Source organism: Hippopotamus amphibius, chromosome 4, assembly GCF_030028045.1.
Source record: "Hippopotamus amphibius kiboko isolate mHipAmp2 chromosome 4, mHipAmp2.hap2, whole genome shotgun sequence".
In the NCBI taxonomy this organism is placed as follows: domain Eukaryota; kingdom Metazoa; phylum Chordata; class Mammalia; order Artiodactyla; family Hippopotamidae; genus Hippopotamus; species Hippopotamus amphibius.
The window spans coordinates 55602664-55627104 of NC_080189.1; the positions used below are offsets into that span (position 1 = coordinate 55602664).

The following is a 24441-nucleotide window of genomic DNA, read 5'->3' on the forward strand; positions in this document are numbered from 1 at the left end:
GCTCTGGTCTTTCAAAAGCAAGAGACAATTGTATATGAATTTATGAGGAAGTCACCAAAATAAATTGTGATAAAAGCAATATACACTGGGGACTTCCCTAGTGGTGCAGTGGTTAGGAATTCATCTGCCAGTGCAGGGAACATGAGTTCGATCCCTGAACCAGGAAGATCCCACATGTCGAGGAGCAACTAAGCCCATATGCCACAACTACTGAGCCTGTGCTCTAGAGCCCGTGAGCCACAACTGTTGAGCCCACGTGCCACAACTACTGAAGCCTGCGCACCTAGAGCCTGTGTTTCACAACAAGAGAAGCCACTGCAATGAGAAGCCCGGACACCACAATGAAGAGTAGCCCCCACTTGCCACAACTAGAGAAAGCCTGTGCACAACAATGAAGACCCAATGCAGCCAAAAATAAATAAATAAATCTTTAAAAAAAATGATACACACTGTACCCTGTATGGCATACTACTATTTGTACGTGTGTGTTTGTGTGTATGTGTTAATTATATATATTAAGCTAAGTTACCTCTCTGAGGTAAGTGGTGACTTCAGAGGGTGGGAGCTGGATGTGGCAGGGAGATATACTTTTCATTAAATGCTTTCTTGTAGCTTTTACATTTTTAATGTGTGCTTGTTTTACTTATTTTTAATTAAGGAAGTATGTTAGTAAGCCTAGTCTAGGTAGAAAATAAAGCAGTCATCTAGAACACCAATATAAATAATCATGTCTTTATTTTATTAACAGAATTGATTGGATAAAAAGTTATCTGCCTAGTGTAATCTTACTTTTAATTAGAGCTGGTACACATTTAGAATGTGTCTGAAAGAAACATCTGCTTTGGATAGGTCTTGTGTAATTTTGTAATAGTAATATATTCTTAACTTTTATTTTGATGATATACTGCATTATAAAACACAATCAGACCAAAGTAATTTTAGGAGGCTCTAGGGAAAAAAAAATAACAAAAAAGGGAGGAATGGGTGATGTTGAGGGAGAAACAGAGACAGAGAGACAGAGAGAGTAAGAGGAAAGAGAGAAGGAAGGAGACTGAGTGTCAGGTTTCCGTCCTTGGGGATTGAATGACCTCAACTTAAGACTGAAGATGAAGACATTTAAGCAAAAGAAAGAGACACTATTGGAGAAACAAAGAGAGAGTGTTATTTTCATGACTTGATTTTTAATTAATCTGTGAATAATTGATCGAACATGGTTTTGTGTTAAGCACTAGTTTCATTTTGGAAAGAACATAGAGTGAATCACAGAAAACAAATCTTGGACTATTGCAAGTGTGAATATTTAAAATGTGAATATTTAAAGTGTGAATATTTATGATGATCATACAGGATTCCCAGCCTTACTGAAATTAATCTTGTTGTGGTGGCATAATTGTCACTGACATTTTCAATGCAAAAATGCATAAAATACTAATTGTAAGAAAGACAGAACCATAACGGAAACATATTTTCATGGATTTGCTTCTCATCTTTTCTTTTGTTTCTCCAGGGTAAATGGGAAGTTGGTAGCCCTGAAGGTGATCAGGCTGCAAGAAGAAGAAGGTACACCTTTTACAGCTATCAGGGAAGGTAGGCATTTTCTCTTGTTATCTTTGCTTTTGTGTTTGCATGATGCTCATAGCTGTTTAGCTGTTATACACCTCATTATGCTGTGTTTCTAAATTACATGGTCATATTTCTAATTGGGATGTGTAAACTGAAATTTAAAAATCAGTACCTCTTACAAGCATAGCAATTCATGTTAAATAAAATAAAACCATCCTGCTATATACACAGGTGTGGAGAAAAAAACTGCTGTGGGTTGATGGTGAGACTATCACTGCCTGACTGAGGAATCTTATGTGTCTGATTTTGTTTTCAGAGCTCCTAAGGCACATATTAATCTAGAATTACTCTATATTCATGACTTTTAAGGAAAGTTCTTAACAATGAGGGGATTATGCTATCTTCTTGTCTTTTGTATTTCTTCTTTCTTGATTTTTGTTCCTGTTCTTTAATATATTTTCTATTGGTTTTTCTTATTGATTTATAGATGCTCTTTATATATCAGCATAATGTATGTTGTAATATTTTCTTGCATTCTGTAATTTTTCTGAAAAGTCTTTTTAATTTTGGTATATATGAATTTTTAATTTTTATGAAATGAAATTGCTCAATCTTTTGCCTTATTACTTCCTGCTTAGTTTCTCTACTTCAAGAGAATAAAATACCTTCTTTTATTAGTGGGATCTTTTCAGTTCATTTTCAGAACTTTTAGTATTGATAGCTTCACCTCTACTACATTTTTAAAAGTACAAATAATCTTGAAATAAGACTTTATTTTTGCATTGAAGGAACCACAGTTGCTTGTCTGCTGATGTACAACAAGATAAGTAACAGCAATTTACTTCAATAGTATTATTAAGATACTGATGAACTAAATGTAGTCCGTCACTGGTCTGATTTGTTTCCCCAACCAGGGATTGAACCCAGGCCACAGCAGTGAAAGCCTGATATTCTAATCACAGGCCACCAGGGAACTCCCAAGAAGTCCACTTTCTGTTTTCACTTTCTCACCTTTCATTCTCCTTTCCACACCACTTCAGTTTGGTTTCTATCATTCCTATTTAACTGACACCAGATTTTCCAAGTAGGTAGCTTTTTCTCTCTCTTCTGTTGTCTCCTTCTCTAAATATTATGGAGTTTTAGGACAGGGAAGGAGCCTTCTTTTCTCTAATTAGTACTCTTTCCCATGTGGTTTTATTCATTTCATGAATTATACAGCAACTATAACATGATGACCTACACATACTTCTCTTTAGCTAAGACCTTGTCTTTGTTTCCATTCTCACACATCCTTCTGCTTGGCATTTTCTCTTGAATCCAGTAATATATAAAAATGATAATATATCACTGTCAAGTGAGGCTTATTCCAGGAATAAAATACTTGTATTTGGTCTGATAGGATTGGAAACCACTGGCTGAGATGGAGCAGTGGGTTCCCGTTGAGCTGTGAATTTGATTATGGTAGACCCTGAAGGTTAGGAAATAGGAGAAGGGCGAAGAGTTGCTGGGCCACACGAGAGGCAGGAGGAAAATGATACTGGGCCGCAGGCATGCTCCTTAGCATGTGGGGCGTGCACTAGAATTAACCAGCCTAACCTTGCTGATGGTGCCTCCCCAGATTCGAGGTCAAGAGGAAGTTCCTAATGATATTAGAGGATCCAATTTTGACAGTTGGGTCCATCAGTGGAGAGCTCAAAGAGAAGAAGCAAGTAGGGTTATATTAAATTTTTTGATGATCTGTCTGTTCATACTGGCTGGGTATGAGGCAAGGCCCTTGGGCACATGGTAAACCTTGAGATAAGCTTAGGAGCTGGCCCTGAGCTGCCATTGTGTCATAGAATGCAGGGCTCTGTAGCTGGGACCTGGTTTTGTGGGTTAGAGAGCCTCTGAAGACTTTTGAGCTGGCTGAGTGTATTAGGAGGATAAATCTGATATTAGGATGTGATATAGATTAGATAAGGAGGAAGGTGGAAGCTGATAAATCAGTCATTCAAAGCAGTGCGGATTTGAACTTGTGAGGGCCAGGGTTTATTAGAAAGCAGTGACCAAAAAATGATGCTGTAGAGAAAGAAATGCTAGACCTAGGTGAATTATTGGTTATAGGCAATTTGAGAGGGAACTATCAATGGTTTTAAGTTGATAGAGTAAAAAAAATGGTGCCAAAGAGAGAAATAGTTTTTGATTGCACGGAGAATTGCTTTTAACACTTTGCAGTTTAAAAGGGCTATTATCCAATTTAACCTTAACATTAGCCCTTTGAAGGTTTTTTTTTGGGGGGGGGGAGGTGTAGAATTTATGTTGTTTGTTGAATTCATATTATTAATACAGAATTGAACCTCAGCAAGGTTAGATGACTTGTCCAGGGACTTGAATCTTGTACCTAGACTTTCTTAGATTATAAAACAGAGTCCATACTAACTTTGTAGAGTAGTTGCTTGGGGTTTTAGACATTGAGATTTGAGTTCATGAGACATCTACAAGAAAATGTCTTTTTGGTGATGTGAAAGTGTAGCTCACAAGAGGTCAGCATAAACAGTGTATATTAACATGGTCTTTAACAAGTTGAACACGTGGTAAGATTTTTATGGGAGAAAACTTTGAGTGAAAACAGAGAGTTAAGTTGCAAGACAGTGTAGTGAGTTGGAAAGCTGGGTTTTGATCTTGACTTTGTTTTTCATCAGCATGCTAATTTGCTAGGGCTGCCATAACATAGTACCACAGACTGAGTGGCTCAGACAACAGCAATGTATCGTCTCATTGTTCTAGAGGCTAGAAGTCTGAGGTCAAGGTATCAGGGCCCTCCTTCTGATGGCCGTGCGGGAAGGATTTGTTTCAAGCCTTTCTTGGCTGATAGATGGCTGTCTTTTCCCTGTGTCTTCACATCATCTTCTCTTTGTGCCTTTGTCTAAATTTCCTTTTCTTATAAGGACACCAGTCACTTGTACTGGTGTCCACTCAAAATGACCTCACTTTAACTTAATTATGTCTGAAAAAAATTCTGTCTCAAAAGCATCATATCCTGGGGTGCTGGGGTTAGGACTTCAGCATATGCATGTGGGGGGACACAATTCAATCCATGGCATCACCTGATGGTGTTGGGCCTCAGTAACCCTGCTTGCAGAACACAGGTGTTGGTTTGTGCCATTTCTCGGGAACCATCTACCTCTGCATTGTGGTTTCAATTTCCCAAGGAGTCTTTAAACTCAGAGTTTTGAATACTCTGGAGATGAATGGTACAAGAATTGATGAGGCCTGAAGGAACTGACCACAACAAGACATTGTATTTTCCTTTGAATAAAATATTTTAAGGTTTTCCTAATAAAATCTGACTTCTGAGTGATTTTTAATGGAGATAAATGACCATATAGTAAGAAAAAGAATTAAACTCTGGGCAGTTTTGGTTATTTGTTCCTCTCTTGCCTTTCATATGTCTTATTTTTCTGCTATTTTTGTGTGGAAGCAAAAACTATCAGCATTGCTCACTCTTTTTTGCTATTACTAATTCTAGAAATCCATGCACAATAACTCCTCTGTGTATCTAGTGGTATAACTTGAAATATTTAGGACGAGGGTGGTAGATGCCTGGGGTATAATCATTTTTACATTTTTTTACATTGATGAGGGAGTGGCATGGCTTGTTCAATTGAGAGGAAGCACTTTAATTTGAGTTTGCCTCTTTTCTGCTGTTTTGGTCAATTTCCTCATTCACAAAATGTCAACAGCAGGAACATTTCAAAGTAGGAAAGCACTGTGCATAGTAAAGTAGTTTTCAAGTGGCTGCTTGCCATTAACAAGCATACCTGGGAATTTAGAGGTTAACACATAATTTCCACCTAAAGTGGACCTAGATTTATGGGCAAAGATGGACTTTGAATTTTATCTCATAGAGCTGGAGTGCTTAATGGCTTAATTCAGGTTCAGGTGCTTTGAAACTCATTCTGTCTTTGATGGGAGCTTAGAGAAATTAAGTAGCTGTGCTGAGCCCAGCCCTTCTGTTTTAACTTAAAATGCTTATATGATACTGTCATGGTTTTTGATGGTACTGATAAAAAGTCAGGAGATATAAGAAAGGTTTGAAAGGAAGTAGATGAAATGTCTTAGGGTACAAGAAAGGTAGTGGTTACAGGAAATGAAAGATAAGTTCAATCTCAACATGTTAAGTTTGAGGTTGGACATTCATGTGGCAATTTTTCATATAACGTGCGATACAGATAATAGGTCAGTTGTATATAAATTGAGGACCTTACTTGGCACTTCTGAGTACATGATCTCATTTAATCTTTCAACATTGTGAGGAAGGTTGATGATACTATCTTCATGTTATGAAGCTGGGATTTAAAGAGATTTTTGTCCAAAGTCACACAAATAATTATGCGGTAGGTATGCAGTTCAGCTTGGGTCTTCTACCCAGTGCCCAGAACAGTCCCTGACACGTGATAGCCATTCAGTACATGTTGCATGGATAAGTGAATGAATGAGTGAATAAATTCCAAATCCTTACTTTTTATTCCATTATACTGCATTACTGTTGACACAGAAACCTATATGATCAAAATTGTATGTAGGGTCTTTCAGCCTGCTAAGAAGCAAAGAGCTGAAGTTGGGAAAGCACCATACAGCAGAATTCTGAGTCTTGATGCAGGCTCTGCAACTAGCTACGTGATCATGAGTCACTTAACATATTTTGTCTTCAGTTTCTTCATCTTTGAAGTGGAGGGGTTGGACTATGTGATCTTATAGCCTCACGACTGAAATAATAGTCCCAGCATGGCTCTTTCCCTGGATAAAGGCTCTGTAAGTGTCTCATCAGTATCCCTCATCCATACGTGCTGTAGTGTGATGCACACTATTGTGCTTAGAATATTTTTTTTTTGCTTAGAATATTTTTTTTTCCTTAGAATATTTTTTTAAACCTTCTAATAATGACCCTTTATGTCCGTCACTGAAAAAATTAACATGAATTGCTTCAGAGCATTTGACAATGGAAATTTTTTTTAAGCGGAAGTTAAAAATCTGTGAGTCTAGACATTGATTCTAAGTAAGCGTATGTAAATTGCCAAAATTGTTATTCTTTGTAAGTCTGAGTAATTTGATGGGTGTCTGCCAATTGATATCAACAAAAAATTTGCAAGCTGTTAGATCATGTGACTTTAAAAACTATAAAAATCATGTATTTTCTTTTTCATGTCTTTAATTTTAAAGGATAAAGCTTTTTTGTTGTTGTTGAAGTAACATTTCTTGTCTGCTTTAAATTTGTAAACAGTTTTGTATTACATTTTGTCCTATTTTATTTGGAAATATAGTTTTCAACTTATTTTTGAAAACATAAATACAAATATTTTCTTGGAAATATAAATTGAGCCCTAATACATTTATATTTAAAACACATTTAGAATTTAACTGGGGTCTCTTAAGTGAAGAGTTTGTTTCAAAGATGATGCCTTCCTCCCTTCAGAATTTCTTGGCTAATTTTAAAAAAGTGATGGGAATCCATAATCCGCATATCAACTACTTCTCATGATAGTAATCGTCACAGCTGCTATCAGTTGCTTGATAAAAATAGAATCCATTGGTATACCTTTGTTCCTTCTCAGAATTTGAGAAAAAGTTATATTGCTTTTTTATGTATATATAAATATATTTATAAATATATATAATATAAAATGTAATATATATAATTTTATGTATATTAAAATACACCAATTTCAAGTGTTTTATCAATGAGCTTTGGCTAGTGCATATGGTCCTGTAATAACCACCACAATAGAATATTTCCATCACCCCAAAAATGTTTCTTTGTGCCCCTTTACGTTACATTGTTTTGCTGCTTAAGCTATGTTCTATCTAGTGACATAGAAATAGTCAAAAGATGGCCAACTTTGAACAGTAATTAATTCATGACCACTGTCATGACCACTGACAAGATTTAGTGTCATTTACCTTTGAACTCTAGTTTAAGATGAATTTCCTGAATGTTGAAGGAAGGACAGTAGTAAACAAGGAGACTTTTTAATATTCATTAAAAAAAAAGTAGGTAGATCATGTGTATTGGAAAGAATTTTGACAGTATCAGAAAGAGAAGAGAGAGAAAGGAGCAAAAATCTATATGAAGAAATAATTGCCAAAAACTGACCAGAGTTATTGAAAAATATGATTATAATCTGTTATCTAAGAAGTTAAATGAACCAAAATTAGGAGAAACATAAAGAGACCCAGATCTAGACCCATCATTGTCCAACTGTTGAAAGACAGAGACAAAGAAAATCTTGAAAGCAACCCAAAACTTCATATCCAACAAAACTGTCCTTCGAAAATGAAAGCTAAAGACATTTTCAGATCAGCCACAAATTGGAAGAAAATATATCCAAGTAATTTATCTGATAAAAGATTTATCTCCAAATGTGTAAAATATATAAAGCGGTCCAAAAACTCAATAATTAGAAAAGTCCCCCAAATTTTTTAAATGGACAATTTGAATAGATACTTTACCAAAGACATACCAGTGACTAATTAACCCATGAGATGATGCTGAGAGTTGTTAGTCATAAAGAAAATGAAAATTAAAACCACAGTGAGATGTGGCTGTACACCTAATCCAGTGGCCATAATGGAAAAGGCCAGTAATACCATGTGTCGCAAGAATGTGGAGTAACTGGAACCCTCATACATTGCTAGTGGGAATATCAAGTGGTATTGTCACTTGGAAAACATGTTGACAGCTTTTTAAAAAGTGGAATATTAAATTACCATAGGACCCAGCATTTTCACTCCTGGAAATCTATCCGGGAGAAAGGAAGACACTTCCACACAAAGACACGTACATAAATGTTCCTAACGTTACTATGCAGAATAGGCAAAACAATTAGGAAACAATCTAAATGTCCATCAACCGTTGGAGTGGTACACAAAATGTCAAATATCCACACAGCAAGAAAAGGGAGCTACCTACTGACAATATGCTTCTACATGTTTGAATCGTGAAAACATTTATGCTCAGTTATATAAGCCTGGTTGTATATAAGTAAAATTCCCAGAAAAGGCAAATCTGTAAAGACAGCAGATCAGTGGTTGCCTGGGGCTGGGGTTGGAAGAGGGGACATACTGCAAACTGTCACCACTCTCTGGGGAATCGAAATTGTTCCAGTGCTGGGTTTTGTTTATGGTTGGACAAATCTGAGATATGGTAATGGCTGCAGAACCCTACAGATTTATTAAAAATCATTTAATTTTATACTTACAGTGGATATGTTTTATAGTTTCTATTATACCTCAAATAAATATTTTCCTAATTCTGTTGAAAAGCATATTTATACACTTAGCTAAAAATAGAAGAAAATTAATGTAACGCTAGTGATGATTAAATCTTAATTAATAAGTTAATTATTAAATTGTTCAATCTAGAAAATCTTTATTCCTCTTTATGTCATCTTCACTGAACTGTGTTACTTTTATTATCAGAAATAAAACTTATTTTGTTGAACATGAAAACTGATACCTCCTATTCTCAAGGATCTTAAAATTGATTAGTGGAGAAAGATAAACATATTATCAGTTGAATTATAGGATCTAATTATACATTTCTATAGAGGGGAAAGAGTGAGAGGAAAACTACTGGTAAGTCAAAGAGGCTTTAAACTAATAATGGAAGAGGTGGCACCTGAGTGATGTTGTAGTCAGACAGTCAGAAGGAAGATTTTGAGAGTCTCCTGTTGGTGTTACCCAGTCTGTCCAGTCATTACAAAAAAACATGGGCCAGGGACTTCCCTGGAGCAGTGGTTAAGAATCTGCCTGCCAATGCAGGAGACATGGATTCAAGCCCTGGTCTGGGAAGAACCCACATGCTGAGGAACAACTAAGCCCGTGTGCCACAACTACTACGCCTGCACCCTAGAGACCACGAGCCACAACTACTGAGCCTGAGTACACAACTACTGAAGCCTGCACACCTAGAGCCCGAGCTCCTCAACAAAGAGAAGCCACTGCAATGAGAAGCCTGCAAACTGCAATGAAGAGTAGCCCCTGCTCGCTGCAACTAGAGAAAGCCTGCAAACAGCAATGAAGACCCAACGCAGCCAAAATAAATAAATGAATAAATAAATAAATAAATAAATAAATATTTTTTAAAAAAGAGAAAGAAACATGGGCCATATTCTACATCAGAACTTAAAAAAGAAATTACTCCTACTCACTTGTCAGAAATTCAGTCTTCTAGTTAATAATGTTGACATCAGTGATGTTGGAGGTTTCATCATTCCAGGAAGGCAGAGGGTGAGGGGTCGGAGCAGTCTCTGTGTGCTGAACTGACCTACCCTAAACACTTGGAAGAAGACAAGAGACATCCTGTAAGGTCGTGCTATAGAACCTTTTGAAGCTATATTTAATTGCTGTCAGTTTTTGACAAATATGAGGGTGACTCAAAAGTTATCTGCACTCTGGTTATATTAAAACTTCTGTTGGCAGCAGTGTCTTATCTGTGCTTCCCGTTCAAGGCTACTGTCTCCCCAGTCACTGCTATGCAGGTGTGAATGTGTTACATCAGCTCATTTGTAACTGCGGTGCAAGCAAAAATGGATGCCCCACTTGTGATTTGCACGAAAGAAGAGCAGTGGGCAGTGATTTGTTTTTTGTGGTCTGAGGGTGTGCACATCCACACACTTCTGCCCACACAGTTGACACGCTGCAAAAACTTCGTTTTGAGGTGTTAAAGCAGCCTCCCTATAGTCCTGATCTTGCTCCATTGGACTTTCACCTGTTTGGTCCCCTGAAAGTAGCCCTGCAAGGATGAAGATTCTCTTCTGATGAAGAAGTGAAGACAGCGGTGCATTTGTGGCTCACAGCTCAGCCTAAAACATTTTTTAATGAGGGAATATGGAAGCTTGTTGACAGATGGACAAAATGTATTGAAAAGCAAGGAGACTATGTTGAAAAATGATGTCTTTGTCTTTTCTAAAAGTTAATTAAAATAAATTCTACAGCTAGAGAGTGGACAATTTTCGACTCACCCTCGTAGCTTTAATCACAACGCACTATTTGTTTGGTGAGATAAAATAACCCAGTAGAAGCAGAAAATCATTGTATAACTTATGCAGCCAAGAAGCTGATTGTAAATGGTGAGGGACAGGTTGAACTTTTATGACTCTATAGTGGAGAAGCAGCCAGAGAAGCTATATCTCAAAGGAAGGAATGTCCCTTGCTCTTTTCAAGCCTGAGTCCTCCCGATCCCTCCCCAACTCCGCTTTGACCATCTTTTAAGATCTTATTTAAGTCCTGTCTCTTCCCTGAAGCTTTGTTGACTTTCACGGAAATAATCTTTTGCCTTTTGTACTTTTTGCTTGCTCTGCTTTTGTTGTTGTTGTTTTTTGCTTCATACACTTATCTCTTAGCACTTTCTGCTTTATACTCTATGATGTGGTCAGTTGTGTTCTATTGTAAACTATTGATAACCTCTGAGGCCTTTGTATTCTGAGGGTTGTGGTATGAAGCCAGCGTTGACTAGTCATCTCCCAGCTCTTTCTCTGCTGCCACCAAAGTGAAACCCACCAAGAATCTAGTTAGTGTTTTAATGGAATTTAAACAGTAATGAAAAGGGCCATAGTAGTTTTGAATTAAAAAGAAGGAGCTCTCTGGTGTGGACATGCAAGGGACGAGATTTGGGTTGAGCTTAAGTGTTAGTGTCTTAGTTGGTTTGGGCTGCTGTAACAAAACACAGAGACTGGGTAGCTCATAAACAGCAGAGATTTATAGCTCACATATCTGGAGGCTGAAAATTTGAGGTCAGGGTGACTAGATGGTTGGGTGAAGGCCCTCTTCCAAGTCGAAGACTTCTCATTGTATCCTCGTGTGGTGGAATTGGCTAGAGAGCTCTTTGGGAGCTCTTTTTAAAGAACATTAATCCCAGTTCCCTGGTGGTCCAGTGATTAGGATTCTGCGATTCCACTGCAGGGGGCACAGGTTCGATCCCTGGTTGGTCCTGCATACCAGGCTTATGGCCAAAAAAATAAAAACAAAAATTTAAACAAATTAAAGAACATGAATCTCATCACAAGGGCAACCCCCTAAAGACCCACCTACTAGTACCACCTACTAGTAACATCACCTTTGGGGATTAAGATTACAACATATGAATTTGTTGGGGGTCGAGGAGGCACAAACATTTAGACCATAGCACATAGGTAGGATTCATGTAAGGAGAAATGAACAGAGAAAGGCATGTGCACTAGGGTAGCTGGCTAAGGTAAGAGGTATCACTTCCTCCCCTCCACCTCAACCCCATCACCAGTTTGACAGCCATTGAGGAAGTAAATCTCTTGACAGTGGGGTATGTGGGTTGTTCCTATATGTTTTCTTATGAAAACTCTAGCCATTCTTGTGTTCATTGATAGTCTGCTAAAAAAGATAACTTGAATATTGTTCTGTGCAAAGTCTTAGTTTCTAGGGCTACTTAAAAATTTTTTGTTGTTGTTACTCCAATATTTGTTACTGTATATTTCGTGGTTGACCCTGGATCATTAATATGGCCAAGGCATCTGGGATAATTGGTAAGGAAAAAAATCAAGAGACCCAGGGATCTGTAAGAGAATGCCATGAAGCCTGAGAAAGGGGAGCTAGAATAAGACACTGAAAAGGAAGAATGTGTCCAGTTGAGGGGGATTAGTAAGGGACTAAGAACAATTTGAGTGTCTTAAACAAGAGTGAGTTTGAAGTTGATAAAACTATTTATAGAAACAGGAAGCCAGAGGTGTCAGCAGTTTCATGGTCAGAGGAATTGAATAGTTGTTACATATGCTGAACTTGAGGTGATAGCCGTTTATACCAGTAGAAATCACCAAATCATAGGATTTTAAAGCTGAGAAGAACTTTAGTGAGTATGTCATCTGGTTCCTTCATTTTACAAAGGAACAAACTGAGTCCTAGAGAGTTCAGTAGGTAGTTTGAACTACCAAGATCAGGAGAGTTAGGCCTGGAGTGAAAGTCATATTGAGTCATCGCTGTAAGATGCCCAGAGATCTGGCAGTGAATCACATCTTGAAAATGCAGCTCTCACCACAGATGATAACTGATCTCGGTGGGAAGTGCCAAAAAGATATGTCATTTCAGTTTTTCTCTATTTCTCATTTTCTTCTGACATTTTGGAATGTGGTAGAACTTTTCAGAAGACCCATCAAATAATTCCTATTTTAATTTTTTAAAAAGCAAATTAATACCACATGTGGAGAAAATGTACGACATAGTTTATTGTGGGAAAAGTTTAGAAGCAGAAAGTTAAAGGAAATTTTAGTGTCGGACATTTATATTTTTTGGACGCATGCCATCTCAGTCAAGTCCCTGAGTATACTCACAAGAATTGAATTGATAATAGCACTTTTTTAAATGCGTTAACAATTTGAACAGGGCCCAAGAAAAAGAATTAAAGGAAATAATAAGCAAGAAATTGGCAATGGTTCTGTTGTCTATGAGCTGATACGTCTTCCTTCTTTCCTGAAGTTTAGGGCTAGTATGGGCAGGAACCTGCAGCAGGGGTCAGTTTTAATGATGACAGCTCGGTTTCACAGAAGTATTTATGATTATAAAATTTTCTTGTTGAAGACCAGGATTAGTTTTTCTTCAGGGGCATTTTTTTTTTCTTTTTTTCTGGAGATTTGAGGCAGTTTCCATGATGAGCAGCAGATTGGTTGGTTTGTTTATTTAAGACGACCTGGGTAGTATTTTAAAAATTCTAAATGTGTAATAGGCATTTAATAAACAGTTATCTATTACGTGACTTTCTAAGTGCCTTTAAATGTATTAAAAAAAATTGTAAGCCTGTGGGGAACTGTTAAACAGTTCTACTTTCTCTGTGTCTTCCAGGCTTGATTTGGATCTGGAGTGGGTCTTTCCCTCTGCCCCTGTTATATTAATACATTTGGAATATTACAGATGGTTGATGGTTTTATAGGAAACCAGTAACTCCCATGACCTACCCATCGTAGCCAGCAGATTGTAACCCACAGAACTGATTACCAGACGGATTCGAACGCGGGTCTATCTGACTCTGCAGCACAGCTCTTAACACTAGGATGTACCACTTCCTAGAGGCAGGATCATAGAGATTAAGATGTAACCCTTAAGTGGTTTGTAGTTGATTGGCCCAGGGCCATAGATCAGTACCCCAATTCATGCTCCAAATTTCCTTCCTTAGCCTAACACATGCATTCCTCCCTAGTTAGAATACAATCAAAACTTGCCTGGCAGGGTTCACCCATAACCAATTAACTGTTGGAACATATATTAACCAAATACTAGACATCCTGCTAATTTTAAGGTGATTAATATTGCGGAACTTATTGATACTACCCATCGTGGAATAATTAGTGCAAAAGAAAATATTTGTAAAGCGTTGTTCTATCAGGGTAGCTAAATCAAACTGAAAATGGAAAAACATGAAAACACAGCTGCTTATCATACAATTTTGTTTTCAAATGCAGGCTTGAAAGAATTGGAGATCACTGGTAGCTTAGCTACAGCTTGAAAAACTGTACTTCCAGATACTTCTATATTTCCAGAAGATTTTTACCTCAGTAGTAGATTATTGAAAATACTTGGCCGACAAACCTATGCTATTATAATTTCAGATTTACCTAAACCATTAAAAAAAAGTCATAAAAATATTCTGAGCAAACAAGTGATAGTAAACTTGATTTGTTAGGAATATTTTCTGTCAAATTTGAATTTTATGAAATAGAAAAATTACTGGTGTTAAATCTACAATGTTTAACTGGAAGTTCCTGCTTTCTTTAAGTAAAACCTTTATCAATTTATAATGTTTCGAGTAAAGAAAAATCTTAAAACGCACAAAGAACAAATGGCCAATATTTTTTTTGTGTGTATATACATATAATCTGTTACCCAAATTCTTTATTTGCTGCTGTGTTATTATACATATTGCTATACTTGGAGTAAAAATATGACCAGAGAAATATATGGGTATATTATTGCAATGATTTGATAAACCCGTGTATTGCTTTTGGGCTTCATAAAGCATCTAAGCAAATCCTTAAGTGTGGTCATATATTGCCTTGGTCTCTGCATGGAGTTATTAGTGGAAGCTTTATGTGTCATTGGAGGGCAGTACATGGCCTTTTATATTTCAGAGATAAAGTATAATGCAAGAGCAAATTTGAGATGGCAGTCAAGAGCTGAGATTTTCAAACCTATAGCCTTTCTAATGAAGAGTGTTTGTTTTTCTTTGTTTACAAGAAAGTAACTGAAATGATTTGTTATGCATATGTGGCCCAGAGGAGATCTGGGAAACTTTCTTCAGTGCTGATGTTTTGAGGCTACAACCCTTTCTGTATACATGCACGTGAATATACACATCGACACACCCCTGCAAATTGAAGGACTATTTTAGATAACTCTTGCTTTTCATTTCCCTGGTGAGTGTGATATTTTTTTTTTTTTTAATTTCATAGACATAAACATGTAAGGAACTGTCTTCCTTTTAACTGCTGTGGGCTCCTGAGTTCATGGAATCACTCTGAGCAATTTGTAGCCTTTAGGGAAGAGAGAGAAGACATCTTTTAAAGGTTTTAAATGGTCATCTAAAATGCACATATTAGTGTAGAAAACCAGTCTTTTGAGAACTTCCAGATTTTTGAGGAATGTTAACCTTCCCCCAGTTGGAAGAGGAGGATTTCTAATGCTGAACATTTGTCCTTTCTCTGGAGAAGCAATGAAATTCCCCCCTTTGAACAGTTTTGGTAAAAGAATAATTTAACCAGAAATCAAAATGTTAAAAAAGCACACATGGTAGTTCAAACGTAGGAATCAGTCTTTTACAGGATTTTTCAAATAAAAGCTAGAATGTTTTCCCTTAACGGTTCCCAGTGACTTCCACTTAACACAAACTCATGACCTTTTCAAATTCTTAGTCACCCTGAACATGATTTTGTTATTTGACACTGTTTGCTGCTACCACTGAAGAATTGTATGTCCCTTGCAGCATTGCACTAGGCATCCTGTGTTGTATTTTTATTTGCTAAATCTGGCATCTTGAAGACCCCTTTCTTCTCTGTAGAGGCCTTCTCTTTCTGCCTCCTGAGGGCATCCTGCAAATCCAGTGTCGACTCTCCTCACTTCCTCACAAGAGTTAATGACCCGTATGGTAGCAGCTGTCACTTCTCTGTGCTGATTTCCCAGACCACATCTCTAGCCTTGTCTATTTATGCCTCCAAATTCAGGCAACCTAGTATAACTCATTGAATGTGCAGCCACTCTCTCCAACTCAACCAAAGTGTTTTGGATGCCCCGGGACCAATGATCTCATTGTGTTCAGGTTATAACATCATTTTCATTGACTAAAAGCAATCAGGTTATCTGCACTGGGGTCATGTTATGTTAGACTCCTCTCTCCCCTCATCCGTAATCTGTCTCCATGTTTACAGTTTTCATCAAAATGGCTTCCACTTTCCTCCTCTTCCTTTCCATCTTCCTTGCTGTTTTCCTGTCTAAAGTAGTGACGATCTTGATATGACTTCCTTTCTGGGCCCCTCTAATTCAAGGCCCATCTTTTCAATCTTTTCTACATCCTGCTGCTGGGTTCATCATCTTTAAGCGCCGTCTTAGGTCAGGTTCCCTGGAGACAGGCACAGTGGCGGCGTTGCCTGCAGGTTAACGGGGAGTGCAGGTGCTCCCCCTGCAAGGAAGTAAGGAAGGCAGGTTGAGCAGAGAGAAGTTCACTTGCAGTGAATTTATAGCTGATCCTACAGCGTGCTTCAGAGCTGGGATGGGCCTTCAGAGCTCTCACAAGTGGAGGCAGAGGGCCAGAGCCTTCAACACTGTTAGCTCTCCCAAGAGGCCCCTGGTGTGACTCATGTCACAGTCTCTAATTTCCTCTCTGGTGTGATTCTCCTTTTCTCTGCCACCATGTGCTGTTCTCTTCCTTTCTCCCTCCTCATGTGCCTGGCTCTGAGCACGTCACCTCCTGAGAGGAGGCATGAACTGGGGGGAGGGGGAGGGAAGGAGGGGGCTGTTCCTGCAGCCGAGGGCTCTTCGCAGTAGTGTACACAGCAGTGGAGCGGCCCCTGAGAGATGGCTGTGTTGGCGCTGGAGAGGGCTGTGAGCCGAGCCCCGCGGGATTCACTGCCACTGCATTCAACATTGCCCTTTCCTGTGTGGGTACGTGAAGTGCTTCCCTCCTCTCTGCTTCATCAAGGTCCATATCTCTGCCTGACCACGAGGGGCCCTCCATCATCTGGCCCTACCATACCTGCTACTGCCCTCGGTTTCTCACCATCCCCCCCGCCCTCCTGTGCAGTAAGGGTTATCCTTGGTGTTGCCCCACCAGTACAGTCTGCTCTGTAGCCTCCTTGAAATCCCTGCCCCAGCTCCCACTGCCCACTCTCACCCTCATTCAGGCCTTCAGGCCTTGGCCTCTGCTGTGTCCCCATCTCGCCCCCAACCCCCGCCCCCGCCTGCAGTATCCCTTCCTCTAGGTCTTCTCTTCTTTCACACCAAATCTGTTCGTCCTGCTTATAGTTAGTACTGTACAGTTCTGTACTTCATTGTATATTTTGTCCGATTTCTTCAATAGCTTGGTGTGAGCTCTTCTTGTCTTCAGCGTCATATCATTTGGGAAGGTGGCACATAATATTTCATTTCTTTAGTATTCTTGGCAGAATCCAACAGAATGCTAGCCTCATAGTAGAGGATCAGAGAGTGGCTGTTTTATTTCCTGATCGTTTTTGTGGGTGTCACGGCCAAAAACTTTAATACTGAGAGTGATGAGATGAGGTGGAAAGAATTTTCTAGAAAGATTGTATTTGAGCTCAAGGGATGAAATTTTCTGAAAGAGGATTTCAGTGTCTCAGAGTTACAGGCTTTGTGTGGCTCCTGAGTGGATGGCTTTAGTACAATTAAGAATTAATAGCAGTTTCCTTATCCCCCTGTCCCAGTTCAGTCTCTCACACTGTACTTGGGCCAGTGCAGCCTGGAGTTCCTTCCCTGTGATTCTCTTCCCCTCTTAGGAATTCTGCGTGGACTCTGAGCTGGGCATTTGACTACCTGCTTTGAATGTTATCTCATCGAATCCACACAACTGCCCTGCGAGGTAGAGCTGCTGCCATAACCTCCATTTTATGGGTGAAAAAGACAAAGCTTCAGGAAAAGGGATGCAGCCTGCCCAGAGCCACACAGTGAGGCAGTGGAGCAGGTGTCCAAAACCCTTGGCGCCATCTGCAGCATCCTCAGAGTGGACACGGTGTTTGTAGAAGATAGCACCAAAATTGTTTTGGAAACAATTGCTCTCAGGGGAACTACCTTCTCAGTAATTCTACCTCTGCTCTTTTAAATCCCAACAGAACAGTAGCTGATAAAATGTCACATGGTTTCGTGGAAAGGATGTGGATGTGGAGTTAGAAGAACTGGTTTCAAGGCCCTTGCCACTGGTTAGCTTTTCTGTAGTCCTGGACAAGTTGCTCGACAAAGCAAGGCATCAGTTTATTAAAAGTATCTTTAAAGAGGGTTAAGAAATAACCTACTTTGCTGTTTTGCCCTATGGGATTACTCTAACCATCTCCTGGGTTTATGAAGTTATTTTTGTTAACAGTGTAAAGTAATACACATGGTGATGATAATAATAATAGTATGGTGATGATGATATAATACCACTAATACCAATAATAATAATAATAATAATAATTTAAAATAGTAATAAAAATAGACATTAAAGCTTTGCATCACATGGACTGCCCTTTGCTGGCAGTATTTCAAATATTTGCTGATTAAGTTGTTTTGGTGGAGCTGCAGTTTATGCCCTTCTTGGCTCAAACAAGCAATTAAATTCTCCTCAGGAAATCATGAAAGGTTACCTTTGGTTGTACAGCCTATGCTGCTGAAATTTTGGCTTCAGTTCACGATTCATGGCCAAATTAACATCTGACTCACTTAAGGCCTATTCATGAAGAATAGGATTATGTACATAACTAAAGTTTATGCACTTAGCTATGAAGTGGCTTGAGTTTCACAGTGTCGCCAGGAGATAGAAACTACTCTGTGCTTTGTGCTTCCAAGTCGCAGACTGAAATGCAGCCATCTGTGAGTCTGGGGTTGTGTATATACGTAAGTGAGCTTCTGATTTGGGCTGGAGCTTGCTAATTTAATGGAGGATGCCTCCAATTTAGCAATTGAGATTTGTAAAGGGTCCCTAGGGCCCTCCAGGAAAATTTTTGTATAAATGAGAGATAATGGTAACATTTTAGTCATTTGCAAATCATTTCTTTTAAGTAAAATGCCCTATGGAAACCACTAAAACCATATAATTATTTCTAAAAATTAAATTCAACTACTCTTAGAGGGAATTCTTTAGAGCTATAAAACATTTATTTCATGCTTATTGTATTGGTTGCCCTTGCATTTCTTGCTGTGGTATAAGTAGTGGAGACGTGTATACAAGCTGATAGCTTGCAAGTGATTTTTTTAGATCACATTTTTTTTTGGATGATTTTTTAAAAAAAAAAATAGCTTGATATGTACATTATAGCAAATATAGTTGTTACTAACAGAATTTTTCACATAGTGTGAACTTTAATATCAGGGACTTGGGAAATAAATGTGAATTATTTTTAATGAATTGTTTTACTAATAGGACTAATTCTGTTTGACTGAATTTCTATAGCATAAATTTATTTATCATTGTTTAAAAATTTTATTACTCATGTTTTGGAAAGGACCCTTTCAGGGTAAAGGGTGTGATAGTTATGCTTCTGTTAGTCAAAACCCCTAGCAGTTTTATTTTTTTTTTAATTAAAGACCTGATTAGTCATCTGGATACAAATTTCAAGAAACTGCTTTTGCAATTATAGCTATTTTAGAAGAATTCCTTTCAGAGAAATTGAGCAAGGATGCCAATTAATTCCAGCTGTTGGAGTGAACTGTATGTAAATGTCTGAGTTCAAGCTCTAGTAACTTAGAAGGAAACTCTTAAATGCTATAATTTAGCAACCAAAAAGCTTTGTAGGCCATTGTCCCCTCATTTGACTGAATTCTTAAATGAAGCATTAATTTCTTCATTTCCTTTTTGATGAGCTCAGTATCCTTGGCACTGCTGGCCATCTCTGTAGAGAAGTAGGAAGGCAAAATTGGGGGAGGTGAACAAAAGAAAGACAGAGAGAGAGAGAGAAACAAAGAAAGAAAGGAAGGAAGGAAAGAAGGCTTACTTTTTAAAATTTTTATTGTTTTTAAATTTTCTTTTCTCTAAGCTTGAATACTCAGTTGCTTATGTGTGTTTTTTTTTTTAATTAATATACTTTGTTTTTTTAGAATAGTTTTAAGCCTACAGAAAAATTGAGCATAAAATACTGAGGATTCCCTTACACCCCTCTCCCTGGCACGAAATTTGTTACAATCGATGAATGAAGATCATTATTAACTAAAGTCCACAGCTTCCGTTAGACATTACTCTGTGTTGTACAGGTTTATGAATTTTGACAAATGCATAACAACATGTAATCCACGATTACAGTATCCTACAGAATGATTTCACTGCCTTAAAAATTCCCTATGCTCCATCTGCGTATCGCGTCACTACCTTCACTCCCATCCAAACCCTTGACAGCAACTGATCTTTTACCATCTCTGTAGTTTTACCTTTTCCAGAATGTCATATAGTTGGAAGCATAGTGTATGTAGCCTTTTCAGATTGGCTTCCTTCATTTACTAACATGCATTTAAGTTTCCTCCATGCCTTTTCAGGGCTTGATAGGTCATTTCTGTTTAGCTCTGAATAGTATTCCCTGGATATAACACAGTTTAGTTATCATTCACCTACTGCAGGACATCTTCGTTGCTTCCAACCTTTGGCAACTATGAATAAAGTTTCTGTAAGCATTCTTGGGCAGAATTTTGTGCAGATGTAGGTTTTTAACTCCTTTGGGTACTTAAAGTCTTTTTACCTAGAGAACAAGTAGACACTGAGTATATAGATGAGAGTCAAGATAAACACACCATTCTTATGGCAGTGGGAGGCTGGGAGAGGGGGAGATGGTTCACTTTAAAGTATGAGTTCAGCAAAATTTGCAATGTCCAGCCTGTCTCCTGCCAGTGGGTAAGTGGACTTCGGGGAGAAGCTGGAAGGATATTTTCCTGCTTGGTTGCAGTTCAGAACAATTAAGAGGAGTACTAATAAACAGCCTCAATCAGTCCCAATTACAGCCTAGTTAATTAAATTCCCATAAACTTTTAAACTACATTTATAAATTTAATGTATTTGATTCTTTTTAAGCATTCAAGTGCCTTGATCTAACAACCAGAACTTCTCCAAGTACTTAAACTCTTCTTGTTAACCTAATAAAACAAAATTTATAAAGTTCATCTTAAGAATTCCAGTGCTAGGGAGAACCTAGTAAAACTTTCTTACACCTTTCAATTTAAAATCACAAATTTAAAATAAATTAAATTGAAATTACAAGTATAGTCTGTTAATATCAAACTGTCTTAAACAAAATAAATGTTTTATCAACTAAATATTGAACCTTGTCCAGATGATTACACAGATTCCTAAACTTAACATCAGAGGTTTTAATACTACAGGTTTGATTTGATCATTGTGTCTCTATTTAAAACTAAACATTCTCAGAGTCTTCTCACCCAATTTAGAGTTGGCGTCCTAGGAAGAGGAGGCGAGTTAAGTAACTTACCAGCCAGAGGTGTGAGACCTGGTGGAGGGCATGGTTGTCACGGGTATTCTTCCTCAGCCACTGAAGGACGTACTGCACCATTCCGTATAGTCAGTATCACACCTGGAAGGTTCCAGGTCTCTGTTCTTAAGTAATTCTTTTATCTCATTTTAATCTGCAATTCTTCAAATCAGACACATTTAACTTCTTTCAGCTAATCTCTTCTTCTTGTGGAATTTTATATTCTTTTCATGTTTTTCTCATCTGGTTAGGTCAGAACTCTTAAAGCTGTTTTGATCTAATACTACTGAGCTCTCTGTATCTCTCACACCTCTGTCTGTCTCAGGCCACAGCACTAGAATCTGCCTCATGACAGCTACGCTGAGTTTCCAGCTGTGTCTGACTGAGGTACGTATCTACTTACTGAATGAGTCATTGATGACACAGTGACCATGAGTCATACTTACTAAGGAAAGGTAAAGAAGTAGTGTCCTTTTAGAGTTCAGTTATTTGAGGTCCTGTGTGACGTTTATCTTATATGTGTTCTGAAAGTGGCAGGGTGAGTTTCAAATACAACTAAAGACTTTTCCCGAAAGATTCATTGTGAAGGACAATTTTGAGATGAGGTTTTTAGGATTGGCTTGCCTCTTTTTCTCACCTCGCACATCTAGTTCATTGATAAATTCTGTTGGCTCCACTTGCAAATCAGATCTGGAATCTAACAGCTTCTCACCACCCCCTCGGCTGTTGTTACATCTAGCTTGAGCTCTGTTGCTAAATAGCTTCTTAGTGTTTTTTTTTTTTTTCTTGTTTATTTGTTTTTATTTGGTTTTGCTTCCACAGTTACCCCTACTCCTGTCCATCATCTGTCTTCCACACAGCAGTTTACTTGATCTTAAAACATAAATCAGATGGGTAATTAACCACTATCAACCCTCCAGTGACTTTAATCATAATACACTGAAACCCAGATTCTTTACCTAAATGTCCTAGATCCTGGCTTCTTTCCAACCTCATGTCCATCAGTGTCCTTAGCCAGACTGGCCTCCTTGTTATTCCTTGAGCTGAGGTTCTGCCTCAGGACCATTGCACTAAATTGTGCATGCCCCTCACATCAAAAATTACCTCCTCAGGACGTATTCAGATGCCCATTCAGGTGGATATCTGACCATCTGATCACCCTTTCTGATTTAAGCTCCCTCCCCATCCCTCCTCATCCCCCACACTCCCCACCCCACACTGTACCCTAGTCCCCATCACTGTATGATCTCTTACTGATTACTTTTTATCCATAGTCCTCACCAGTAGTTGGCGTTGTCCTTTCTATTTATTCATTTATTGTTACAAGCTCACTACTATAACACCAGCTCCTTGTAATACTTGTAAAACAACATACGGAGTGAATGAAAGACTTTCTCATTAGAATGAAAGCCTGATAACAGTAAGGGCTATGCCTGTCTGAGTTATAGCTGCATCCCCAGGGCTTGGCACATTGCAAGCACTCGATACATATTTACTGAGTGAATGATGGACTGATTTGGGTTCCGATCTCTGTGAGGCATTTCAGTTCCTGGTCTTAGGTTCCCTTGACCATGTCTTATTTACTGACAGTAGCCTTCCTTCCCACCCCCCTCGCTGCTTACACCCCTTCCCAGGGATGAAGTGGCTGAAGGGAGTCTTTTGTAAGCCACCCATAAGAGAGTCTAAACGAAACACTTGTCAGTGGGCCCTTAGCTGATTGATTTCATTTTCCTCTTGTACTGCTTTATGTTATGTAAAACCAAAAGTAAAATTAGTGATGTAAGTACAAAGCTGAGAATAAAATGGAACACTTGAAATTATTTGAGGACTTAGAACTGGTAAAGTAACTTGTCATCTTCAGCATGGAATGTACATTAGACATTGCCATTTATAGTTTTTTTTTTTTAAAGCCACTTTACATACAGAGTAATTTATAGTAAAATAGCTAGTATTTTTAAAAAAACAGTGCTTAAATATATACCTGAATATCCCTTAAATAAGTTTGAATTTTTAAAATAGCACCTCAGATGAAGAAAAAAAGAATGTGCTGCTTAGTACTGAAGTATCATTGAGGATAAAATAAGCTCTTATGGTTTAATAGTGCTGTACAGTACATGAAACACTGTCCTCTACTTTAAGCCGATGTGGGCCTGAGATCAGGTTTGATAAAAATGCTTTTGCTTCAGAAAGTAGGTCGTGAAGAGGAGCTTATAAAAAAGGCTTTGAAGAAGTTCTTTCAGAGGAAGGTGCTCAGACTAGTGGGCTACTGTCCCTAGCGTGGTCAGTAGAGATGAGAAAGGTCACGCGGATTAGGACTTGGTGAACTTTCTGGAGCTGTCTGTGGCTCCTGCACAGTCTCTTCTCGTGCTTGTAGCCATCTGCTTCTCACACCTCCCGCCCTCACCTTGTTATCCACCTTGTTGATGCTTCGCTCTCGAGGCCGCCCTTGTCTTTTCTCTGGAGAAGTAGCTGAGCGGTGAGATTGTGGGACTCACAGTCACCGGGCCTGGGTACGGCTTCAGCTCGACCGCTTACCATTTCACAGGCTTATTTCCATTTCTGATGTCATTCATGTTCTATAAAGATGGGATACTCCTGACTATTACTTGACTGATATGGGAAGTCACCTCATTTCTAAAATTTGTGAAACTGTTAATCAAACGGCCCGTGGTATGAGCACCATGTCAGGGCTCTGAGGCTACGATTTGCCAACATGCCACACATCAGAATCCCTTGGGGAGATGGGAACACGGTTCCACACAGATCCCATGGTGCACAGATTCTGAATCAGAATCTCTGAGGCTTGCAAACAGGGGTCTCATTTATAAAGTTTTGATGTTTGAAATCACTGTTCTGGGGACAGAACTAGAGTTTTAAGGCATAGTCTCTGCCTTCAAGATGCTTGTGTCTAGTTAGAAAATGAAAATGAACATGAATGGCGTAATTAAACAATATAATGGAGTTTATTTTTTGTTTATTTGATTGATGTGAATGGAGGGAAGTCTAGATAAGACAGATGGGTTTGGGTGTCCTTGATTTATTCATGGGGTAGAGAGTTTGGGTAGAAATGTACCAGTAGTCTGACTGGTATAACAAGATTTATTTCAGTATGTCAATCATTAGTTTGGCTTCCAAACATATATAGTGTTTAGTAGACTTTTAAGTATTAATATCCCCACCCCTCCTAAAGTTGGTAAAATTTTTC

General features: G+C 38.4%; 1 protein-coding gene across 1 annotated transcript in view; it reads left to right on the forward strand.

The window, feature by feature from the left end:
* The window catches only part of CDK14 (cyclin dependent kinase 14), a 534565-nt gene that overhangs the window by 174746 nt on the left and 335378 nt on the right, over nucleotides 1-24441 (forward strand). The window contains exon 5 of the mRNA XM_057732871.1: nucleotides 1508-1587. Within this exon, the coding sequence (XP_057588854.1) occupies nucleotides 1508-1587 (80 nt within the window). The remainder of the gene's footprint in view (nucleotides 1-1507; nucleotides 1588-24441) is intronic.